Here is an 11556-nt window from a genome sequence, read left to right on the forward strand (position 1 = left end):
AAAAATGTCATAGTATAGTATGGCAGTCAAAAACGGTCAAAAAAATGTCATAGTATAGTATGGCGTCAAAAAACACAAAAAAATGTCATAGTATAGTATGGCGTCAAAAAATGTATAGTATAAAAGAAATGTCAAATATCTCTCCTTGCAGCTTGGAACTAAAATGTATAATTGAGGCTAAAAACTCTAATCTCTGGCTAAAAGTATTCACTTTCATATAGTAATAAACAGACTGGCAAAATATTTAGTGTTAAGAAGTATTTATTTAAATAAGATAATCCTTCAGTCCCACAGCTGGGAAATTCAGTGTAGCAACGGTAGTAATAGAAAAGTCATTAGATAAACTAGAGAAGATATATAAGAACATATAAACCATATGAGTACACAGTAATAGATTAGATTCAAGTACTGATATTGCACTGTTTGGAATGGCAAAACATCAAAATGAAAATCTAACCTAACTCACAAACACTGTAGAGGTGCGAGTGTGTATATGTGGGGAAAACATGGTAACATGGGTACTTTAAAATAATAATGCGTGTTCCTGTGTCTGCAGGAGGAGAAGATGACAGCAGCCAAAGACCTGCAGTAGATGAAAGAAAACAAAAGTTTTACAAAGCTGTTAATTAGATAAAAGACGTCCACCATGTCACTACTGTAAAAGTGTTGGTTTTCTGTTGTACAAACGCTTTGTTTTGCTCTACCATCTGTAATGTAATTATGGGCAAACTTATTAAACATCTGTGGGAACATTCAACTGTGATAAAACTGTTTAATAATTGTATCACAAGCAGTTACATGATCACAAAGATGCTTAGTAGACATGTTTATCTTTGGAAAATGTGCTCATAACCACATTAACCCTAACAAGTGTTGTGGTTTAATGTTTGAAATAAAATCAGGAAACATTTCTTTCTAAGCTTTTGAGTTACATTTCTCTGTTATACAAATCATTTTCTTGCATGTCCTGATTCTCATGTTTTTGGTTTTTTGATTTATCCTTTTTTTCTTTTAAAACAACTCGGTATGGCTATTAAATGATGAGACACAGTCACACTAAGTGATGTCTTTAGCTCACTGCTAGCTACTGATTGAAATGCATGTGTTTTTGCTAAGGTGTTGTAAATGATTAGCTTACAAGTTGAGCAACGCATTCACTTGAAATTTTTAGTGAAATTGAATAAAACAGCAGCCAAAACTTTTCGTACATTAACTGAGGTGTGTGGGGAACACTGCATATCACATGCACATGAGTCTGAATGGCACAGATGAAGGAGGATGTCCAAGACGATGAACATCCTGGGTGCCTGTGCACATCAAAACTTCTGAAAACATTTAACAAATTGAAGTTGAGTATAAGACTGACAACAGAAATGGTCTCCACTGATACAGAGATAGTTTGGCAAATTTTGCATGAAAATTTGAACATGTCAAACATGTGCCAATGCTGTCCCACAACTTCTGTGTGCCAGCTCACTCTGCGCTCTTAGTAAAGCAGTTTCTGGCCCAAAAACAAACCACAGTGCTTGATCACCCTCCCTATTTACCTGATCTAGCACCATGTGACTTTTTCCTTTTCCTAAGATCAAATCTGTGCTCAAAAGAACATGTTTTCACAACAACGACCGAGGTTCTGTGATAACTGTCAGTCTGAGGCCTACTGCGCTGCTTTAATCTGTGGAAGACTGAAGGACTGTGTTGAAGGAGAAAGACGCTAAAAAATGTTCATGTTTATACCACATTAGTCTCATTTTTTAATAGCCATACCTCGTATTACTTTAAGGTTTGAAATCTATTTTTTGAAATCTATTCTAATTTTTTGTTTTTACTTTTATGTTTTATATTTATTTATATTTACTATATTTATTGTTACACGCATTTTCAAAGGCTTTACATTCAATTTGAAATTGTATTTTAAAACTGATATGTCATCTGTTGCTATTTATTCCAGACAAGAGGTTTTAAGGTGTCAAACTGCAGCTGAGATAATGACAGAGTCAGACTGATAAGAATAAACCTGGACCACCACTGACCTGGAAATGTCTTCACGTCTGTTTCTTCTATCTGTGATTTAATGGTTGACGTTTGAATCCTGTAGAGAAAAATGCAACATTAATATAAAAACATTAATATAAAGATGTGACTGTTAACACATTAGAAACACACACAGGGGTTTCTGGGTATTGAACTTCAAACTGTCAAAAGATAGAGAAGTAAAAGATGCAAAATCTACAAAGAAATGTGTCGACTAACTGGTTCTGGACTAATCAGAACTAGTCCAAGAGTTAAATTTACTCTATACACAAAGACAGAAGAAGCTGCTCTGACTGGAGAACTGACTCCACCAGCTCCTGATAGTCACACAACAGCAATGAATGGAAGTGTTTTCTCCAAAGTCAGTTAAAATTTGAACTAAATTTGGTTGATAGAAGCCAGTGTTTCTAGTGTGATAGCTGAGCTGAATAAGTTCTTCACGTTTTTAGGAATTACTGTACAAATGAGAAAGAGAGAGAGAGACAGAGAGAGAAAGGGACAAAGAGAGAGAATGTGACAGGGAGAGAAGGGAGAGAAACAGAAAGACAGAGAAAGCAAGAGACAAAAAGTTGTGGGAGCGTTGAGGCTGACCATGCACACATATTCTGGAACTGTATAAAAATGAGGACATACTGGCAAAATGTTAATTCAGTTGTAAAAAATGTTTTGGGTTATGAAATCCCAAATACTTCTCTAGTGATGTATCTTGGGAATATTGAGAAGGTTGTAATGAAAGAAGACCTGTACTTGACTAAAGTATTACTCGCAGCAAGCAAGAAAGCGGTCACAAGAAACTGGCTCAATGTGAACACTCCAAACCAGGAGAAGTGGTTGGAAATTGTCCAGGAAATCTTTGTTATGGAAAAATTGACATACCGGTTGAGACTCAAAGAGAACATATTTGAAAGAAACTGGGAAAAATGGAACATTTATATGGACATGACACCAACTGAATGAATGCTAAATGGAACAGTGGACTAAACAGAAGGATCTCCAGACAGTATGTTAGTGTTACTATTGTTACTTTAACTTGTACCTTGTTTGTGGTACTGTTTTTGTCTATATACATGTGAAAACTCAATAGAAAATTTAAGTGATAAAAAAAAAATCTTACGGTGAGTGCCAGCCTTAAGAGAGCAATGGAGAGAGGGAGAGCGAGATACAGAGAGAAACACAGAGGGAGGAATAAACACTTTCACTAAAGTACATTTTTTGAAAATAGCTTGTGGTATTTTTAACTATACTTCAGTCCACAGGCAGAAAATTAACTGACAACTATTTTGATTTTTTTTTTTTAAATTATCATAACTAGTACTATTTTCTGACAATTTATAGACATGATTAATCAGTTACTATTATATTCAATACTAAACTTAACAAATAGCAAGGATTTAAACAATAGTACTGTTACTAGCATTAATAATTCAGCTCATCAACACATTTGTTTCAGACTGGGTAAATCTTTAAGTCACATACCTGTTTCGTCATTAAGGTGAGAGCTGGTGTTTCAGTCCAGTCTGCAGCAGCTGAACGAGTAAACCTGGAAAACACAAGTGCAACACTTGAAAAACAAATAACCTCATTAATAAAGAACAGATCACCTCCAAAACTTGAACAGTGTAGAAGACCTTGACAATCACACTGAGTTTTGATGTGAATATGTATGCAACTAAACTACAACTTCATTGATCTCAGAGAGAAAAGCTATTTGTAAAGTTGTTTTTATAATCATTTCTAACAGTAATCTCAGCTCATACACTGTAATCTACTCTTGATGCATAAAACTTGAGGAGGAACACAGAGTTAAAATCTAGTTTTCAAGCTTGTATTTGTCACAGAACTGAGCTCAATAAAATCTCAAGCCAGCACAAACAAATTTCTAATCAATAATATACACAACAGGGGATGAGTGGGGGGCTTTGGACAGATTACTACCACAAAGCTACAAAGACACACAAAACGACAAAGAAGCAAAAAACTGCCACACTGAAACACAAAATGACCATAAAGAAACGTTACATGGCCTGGAATGGACATGATAATATGCAAAACAACCACAAAGAAGTTGATCATAAGTAGATATGTAAAACAGCCACCTAGAGACGCAGAACGATGCAATACCAAAATGAGCACATCCACATGATAAGATAATATGATCCGCCATAAACTGACTTAAAATAAACAAGATAGAGCACAAGATTACAAAGAAGCAGTAAAATGTCTGCAAAGTAACTGTAAAGAGATGCAAGCCGAGTTGTAAACAGACAGACTACTAAACACTTAGCACCCTCCACAACTCATGTTAGAGACGCTTTATTCACAGGAACACAAACACACGTTAACCCAGGCAAATTAAAAAGGACGCCCAAAAGGAAAAAGGCCCAAGTGTTCGCCACTAATGCCACTGCTAACACATCGGTGTAAAACAGCCAGGCAGAGACGCAAAATGACATAAATAAAAACCACAAATAGCCACAAACCGATGGCAACGACATGATAAACTACCATAAACGTTTAAAAATACCAGGATTGAACACAAAGTAACAAAGACACGCAACACACACAGGGATTTACAAATTACTGCTAGCTCATTGTGTTAACATCCGTTCATGCTAGGTGCCCGCAACTCCTGCAGGGGAAGCCTTAGTCACAGAAACACAAACACACTCTTACCCACACGATACAAACGACTGATCATAGAATTAAACGATATAATTACAAGGTAATGCTAATGCTAACGCTCCCAGTTAATGTGAACTCTCCGATAACGTTAATGCTAATGCTAGCCGCTAACTGTTTGTCTTACCTTCACGCCACAGCTGTGTAGCTACGGCATCCAGTCTCACACGTGTTCGACAAAAAAGCAGCTCCAGGGTTTGTTTTAGCATCCAGACTTCTCCATTGACGACAAAAAAAGGAAGCTCCAAGGTTTGTTTTAGCGTCCAGACCTCATCGGTTACGACGTTCTCTCGGTGTACTAGCAAACAGAGGCAATAGCTCAAACATGGGTTTATATCTGCTCTCCGACTTCGTTTCTCCGCCTCTCTACGCTCCTCCCAGAAGAGCGTGGCCAATGAGGAGACACGTCGTGGTCAATGACAACACACGCAAATCAACAACGGCAGAAAAACGCTGATGGCAGCGGACTCTGTTCCGCCTAGCAACCGCCTGTGGTTGCTCATAAAATACATCCACTATAAAGACGGAGAGAGACTTTAGATGTATTATAAGATCTGGCGTACATCCATCCATACATCATGCGTGCCCAAAAGCTGAAAATTAGACTCCTTTATTTGTGACTGTTTTTCTTACAGACTAGACATGAGTCACATGTAATTTGTAATAGCCAAGCTAATGATCATGCTCCTGTAACATATGTGTATACGATTTATTTAACAGTCCTTCACTGGCGCCTGTAGGCGACGGAGGAGAAGATGATCAGCATACCCGGGTTCTACCAGGTACAATTCATGACTTAGGAATTTAAAATACACTGAAGAAAACTGGAATATCTGGCTCTGTAGTGGCTAAAAACACTGATTATATAAAATATAGCTGCTTTGTTACTTTTTTGTTTTCATGAGCTTTAAGAATCATTATCAGTCAGGCAGCCAGCCACCATTACACACTATCCATATTTTTCTGAGAAGAATTAATAATGTTTTACTTGCAAATTCCTTAAATCCCCAGATAACGTCACTGTTTGTAGCCTATGAATTTGTATCAGTTTATCTTCCAATAAATCTGTTCCAGCAGCCATAATGAAGGTAGTTGATCACAAAAATCTCTTTATTTTCTAGGAGACACTATCTACAAGCTGAAAAAGAAATGAATAAAAACACAAATTCCCCCATCAATGGACACAATAACAAGCATTCTGTACATTCTAAGCTAAATCTAAGCTGCTAATGGGCTCTATCAGCTCCAGGGTTTACAGCCACTGATCAGAGTATGTGTATGGATGGATGGATGTGATGAGGATGTTACATCACTTGCAGTGCAGCCAGACGCCAGCAGCAGCATCCAGCTCGGAGGGAACGCGGCGCACAAACCCAGCTGGCCATATTGTGCACCAGTTCTCCGCAAATCGGCTGCGTCACACCTACAAAAAATATATATACAAAATATAGAAAATACACACTCTCACACACAAACACACACACACACACACACACACACACACACACACAGACACCGGCGCTGGAACAATAAAGTCACCACATCAGGAAGGAATACACTGATTCGGCTGAGCGGGTAAGTGTTCGGATGCGGTACATATCATATTCTGCTTTTCCACGGTGATGCATCAGTCTCGTTGTGTCGAAGCCTTGCGTGTCCCCTCCTGCGCTTTTGTGCTTATATATATATAAAGAACCCCTATGTTTCATTGAACGATTTGTGCAGTCACACAGGGGCAGAGGACAATCGTTAAGGCGTTATAAGCGCTCGTTTCTCCCCCTCTCCTCTCAGGTTGGTGTTTTTTTCGCGCTGGGAAAATGGTTAAACTGGGGAACAATTTCAGCGAGAAAAACAACGGAAAGGTGGTTTCTGAAGACGGATTTGACACCATCCCTCTTATAACACCATTAGATGCCAGTCAGCTGCAGTTCCCTCCACCAGATAAGGTGAGATTTTTCATTTCAAATATTTTTTCCATTGATTTTAAGAGTCCACAGTGAGGGGCCCTATGCTGTATTTCTGCCGTTCCAATTAGTCCAATTAAGAAATACAAATATTTTAGGAACCAGAGTTCATTTTTACAGATTTATTTCTATGTGTGGAAAAGCAAGATGCAAGTAATTTTACCCATCCTGCCTCTGTGAACTCTCATTTCCTCATGAAGCCATGACTGCAAGCTGATTGGATTCTTCTCTCATGTATATATGTGTGTGTTATGTGTTTCTTCCAGGTGGTGGTGAAGACAAAGGCTGATTATGATGGTGAGAGTAAGAAGGGGAAGCTGCGATCTCCTAAAATCGCAGAGTTCTCGATAAGCATCATTGAAGGCGTATCTGAGCGACTCAAAGTAAGAATGATGCTGTTGCCATTGTCTCCTGTTTCATACATCATCCCAATCCCAATATCTCTCACCGTCCTAGACATGTATGTTGCCAGAGAGCAGACGGCTGTCTCCCTGCAGCTCCGGGGGGTGGGGGGCGTTTGTCACTGCTGTTGTAATATTTCCTCTCTGGTACAAGTTCTACTCTGTGCCCTCCTCGCTCGGGCCACCTTCTTGTCCTGTGTCCTGCTCTGCCTGTCATATTTGCCGGGGCTGCACACAGGAAGAGGGGAGGAGGTGGGGGTGGGGTAGGGGGGACATAATGCACAATGATTCACTTAACCCCGCCCTGGAACTCTCATTAATTCAGCTGCTGCCATGGCGATGGCCTCCAAACAGCAGCATCTCTCCCCACCTCCCTCAATGCCCCTCTGGCCGGCAGATGTGTTTAGCTCTTCACACCGTATAGAATGAATATGGAAGCGTACGTTTTTGGGAAAAATAAAAAGTAGAAACACAACCCTGGCCTCAGCTCTGATTGGGTGACTGATTTGCACATGCAAGTTAGACTTCCCTGCATGCTTTCAAATTCATCAAACTATAGGTTACATGCTTTGCATGCAGGTTCATCCTCCACGTTCAAAATCAACAGATGAAACTGTCAAGCTCCCTTTTGTAATACAGCTTTAATTCTCAAAACATCTGAAAGGCAAAGAGGCGCATCCCTTTCTCTGAAAACTCAGCTCATATCCTCACATCGGTGCTTTGAAATGCCGCAGGCAGCCCTTTCATTGCAGAGACTCTCTTTCATAAGCTCCTGTTGCTTATCTTTATACATGTTGTACTGTGTGCTCCACTGTGCAACTGCAGGATTCACACAGACAGATAAAAAGAATATCCCTTTCTTCATATTGATGCACAATGTTAACAGGTCAAATTTGTGCCAAACATACTGGGGAACAGTACAAAGTGTACTTGGATGCATGCACTTTGTTCCCAATCTAAGAAATCCTGGCAAGTAGTCTGATAGCACTGCACAGACTGAAAATCAACATCTGCATCTGGAGTTCTCACTTTCTCTGTTGCAGTTGTTAAATCATACAAATGTTGCTTGAAATAGTCCCAATTTCTCCACCGACGCTTAAGCAAAAAGAGCAAATTAATTTGTACTGACTCATAAAAAGAACACACCTATGGGCTAAAAAAATCTGGCAATTTCTCCCACACCTTGTCTTATCCCCTCCTCCCACATCCCTGAAACACCAGTAGCTGTTACATAACTCCCCTGAGAGGTGAGAGCTGGGCTGTACAGATGGTCACACAAGCCATTTCCCTTTTGAGTTACTATATGCAGATTATCCTGTAGCTCTGACTAGCTGTTAGTCATTGTTATATATACATTCACGTACTGAGATATACTGTATAACTTGGTGCACATCTCACCTACACCACCATGGAACTCCTCCATCGATATTTTTCATCTCAGAACTGCAGCCTTGCTCTGCTGTTTGACCTGTAATATAAAGAAAAGAGAAAATAATTTAATAAAGTTTGATAGGAGTCTATCTGCCCACTCATTTCCTTTAATTTAGACAGTTACAATGAGCTGTCATATACTGTAGCTCTTGTGCTGACGATGGAGCTGCTGTGTGTCTCCTTTAGGTGACCTTGCTGGTGATCTGTGCCCTGGCCTTCCTGGTGTGTGTGGTGTTCCTGGTCGTCTACAAGGTCTACCAGTACGAGCAGCCTTGCCCTGACAGCTTCATTTACACGGTAAACACTTACAAGAATCATTGTTTGTAACTTTGTTTATATGTTATTATCTCATTTTACTATTTAAATTTTACCTGAGTAAACCTTTGTCCTGTAGTTTATTAAGTATTTTTACTTAACTAATAGACAGCCATACTGTCATACTGGTGTTTATGTCACAGTGTGTTGGAATGACACGGAGCAGCCATTTACAGACCCTTTTTTTAATTTAGCAAGACTATTAACCCTCAAAGATACTCTTTGAATATCTTACATTCATGAAATGTTTTTTTTTTCTGCATGTAGGTATGATCCTTAATAGAACAATTTCTATTTGAAGGTGTCATTTTAATTTCATCACTACTGCACATTTTAATCAGCTTTGTATAATTCACTTTTTTAATTAACTTAAAGTGTTACTGGGTAAATTCGAGAGAAGAAATAATATTTGTTTTGGTGTAAGATGAAATGAAAAGCAGTTGGATTAATAAGCAATAAAACGATATGATGAGGGGATTTGCTGCTACAAATATTTACTTAATGTTTGCTAACATTAGCAGACTTTAACAATATATTGCTGTATTACAGCCATTATTGAGCTTCCTTTTTTACTCTTTTCCACTTTTGTTACTGTTTAAATTGCTTAACATTCTGGCTAAATACTAAACAGTAGCAATTAGCTAGCATGGGGGTTACACAGTCACTTGTTGCCTCAACGGTTCCTGCTTGGCCTAAGTTACGCAGTCTGACTTTAAATCCTGTGGCAGTGGGGTTAAGGTTACTGAGTATCAGCTCATTTTCTGTGAAAGCCTAATCCATTTTGACAGGCATCTGTATAGATTAGGTAATGAAGTGTGGCTTGTATTGAATTTTATTTTTGTTCTGGTCTGTTTTTCACTAAGTGTGATTTTTTGCTCTGCTGCTCAATAGTACAGTTCCATTTTGTTATTGTTATCTTAGCTTTCCTCTCATGTAACTGCAAATTGCGAATCACAGTTTGCCTCAGAATGTCATTACACAGCACTTTCCTTAATCATAACTGTGTCACCTTGTGGCTCGATGTTTACTTATCCTCTGTGCAGATTGATTTATCATCTCTGGGTATTTTTAATCTTGTTCCCTCTCTCCTTCGAGCAGCAAGGACGCTGCATGCCGGCAGGGATGTATGGCAACTACCCCCCTCAGGGCCCTGGGGGCCGCGGGCGCCTCTTTACCCTCATTAACCACTACAACATAGCCAAGCAGACCATCACTCGGTCAGTATCACCATGGATGACCATCATGTCTGAGGAGAAGGTCACCCAGCAGGAGACGGAGACTGCTCAGAAGCTGGCTTAACCAACCCTGGGATGAGGGTGTGGCCTCACCTGCTGCAGAAAAAAAATAAATAATATGGTCGTGCCATTCAAGCAAACCTCAGAGTTTTTTCTGTGGGTGAAAAATCAACTTCTCTGAGGTGCTATGCTGCCTTGTTGGTGTAGTTTGGTCAGGTGATGTGTACCGTAGCAGGAAATCTGTGGAAATTTTGAACATGTTTTCAGCAAAGTGAGGCTTACAGTTTTGGGTGGATTTGTGGTTTGTTTGAATAGCATATGTTGTTATTTATTTACTCTTCAAAACAGAGTGGCAAATGTGTAGAAAACGCCACAGACACTGACACACAGACACACACTCACTGTCTTTGTACATACACATATGTAAGAGAACTCACTTTAGTACTCAGATTGTGAAATGACTGTGAACCATCTCGTGTCTGCGTCGCTTGTTTTAACGCACATGCACGCACGACTCTAATAATAACACAGTTTGCTTTGAACCTCTTTCTTTTCAAATACATCACGTACTGATAGCGCATGTCAGACCTCTTGAGGTCCAGCAAGTCTGCAGCATACTCCGCTACTGAGGTCATCTGTGTCAACATATTTTACTGTCATGATATTGTGAATACATGAGGGTTGATCTGGAAGAAACCTTTTAACCAGCGAAAAAAAAAACAACTTTTAATCGTGTTATTTTGATTCAACCCATACTGCTCTCTGCATATAGTGCTGTTAAGGAGTTTTTAGTATTTGATGCATCAAGTCTTTTTAACCAGCATTAATGATTGTCTCCATTCATTTGAACTCTTTGTGACCACCATGTGCTTTTCTTTGCTGGCTACGCGAGACTTACTTAATGGTTACTTTTCACAGCATAACTTTTATGCTACTCTATTGAATGTTTTTTGCATTGCTAGTGAAGACACTGTATTGTGCAATGCTTCGCATTGATTAATGTCACCATAGATGGCTGTCCAGAGCCATCGCAGATGCTAGACTTAGGTTGATGTAGTGGAACAATCTGACAGTGGTTGCTTGTCCTGTTGCTTTTTTCTGTATTTGTCATTTAACTGAAACTGTCACAAATTATGTACTTTTTTCAAACAATGTAAGGATTACCATTGAAGTGCATTTGCTACATAAAAATGTTAAATGAAAAACCGAAATAAAGTGCCCACATTTCACACCAACGTTCAAGTGGAATCCATATATGTGAGAGTAAATCCAGAGTAAATCTTGTCAGTAATGCTGAAACTGTTCATGTTCTCTTGAGTTTAGATCAAAGGGACATTTCTCAGCGCTGAACTGCTTTCACTCAAATATAGGTTAATCCTAATAACCAGATTAGCAGAAATATCAGGGGGCTGTGTGAATCAAATCTCCTGTCATCTCAGCCTCTTTCCTTTGGCTGACACAAACCAAATACAGGCCATGACTTTCTGACCTTCTACT

General features: G+C 39.1%; 2 protein-coding genes and 1 long non-coding RNA gene across 3 annotated transcripts in view; 2 read left to right on the plus strand and 1 right to left on the minus strand.

Moving 5' to 3' along the window:
• aggf1 (angiogenic factor with G patch and FHA domains 1) overlaps window positions 1–943 on the plus strand; it is a 26979-nt gene extending 26036 nt beyond the window's left edge. The window contains exon 20 of the transcript XR_007814349.1: window positions 557–943. The gene's annotated coding sequence lies outside the window, so the exon portion shown is untranslated. The remainder of the gene's footprint in view (window positions 1–556) is intronic.
• LOC108884017 (uncharacterized) lies at window positions 145–9920 on the minus strand. Its single transcript, XR_001960968.2, has 6 exons — window positions 9834–9920; window positions 8477–8546; window positions 4841–5011; window positions 3511–3574; window positions 2034–2092; window positions 145–583 (listed from the first exon to the last, which is right to left on the minus strand). It is a non-coding gene; the product is annotated as an uncharacterized LOC108884017 (long non-coding RNA).
• nsg1 (neuronal vesicle trafficking associated 1) lies at window positions 6009–11288 on the plus strand. The gene is made up of 5 exons (XM_018677623.2): window positions 6009–6288; window positions 6505–6659; window positions 6944–7060; window positions 8696–8806; window positions 9923–11288. The coding sequence occupies exons 2-5, from the start codon at window positions 6531–6533 to the stop codon at window positions 10121–10123; spliced, it is 558 nt and encodes a 185-aa protein (XP_018533139.1). The 5' UTR covers window positions 6009–6288; window positions 6505–6530; the 3' UTR covers window positions 10124–11288.
• The last annotated feature ends 268 nt before the right edge of the window (window positions 11289–11556 follow it).

The sequence above is a fragment of the Lates calcarifer genome, linkage group LG12 (assembly GCF_001640805.2).
Source record: "Lates calcarifer isolate ASB-BC8 linkage group LG12, TLL_Latcal_v3, whole genome shotgun sequence".
Lineage (NCBI taxonomy): Eukaryota > Metazoa > Chordata > Actinopteri > Centropomidae > Lates > Lates calcarifer.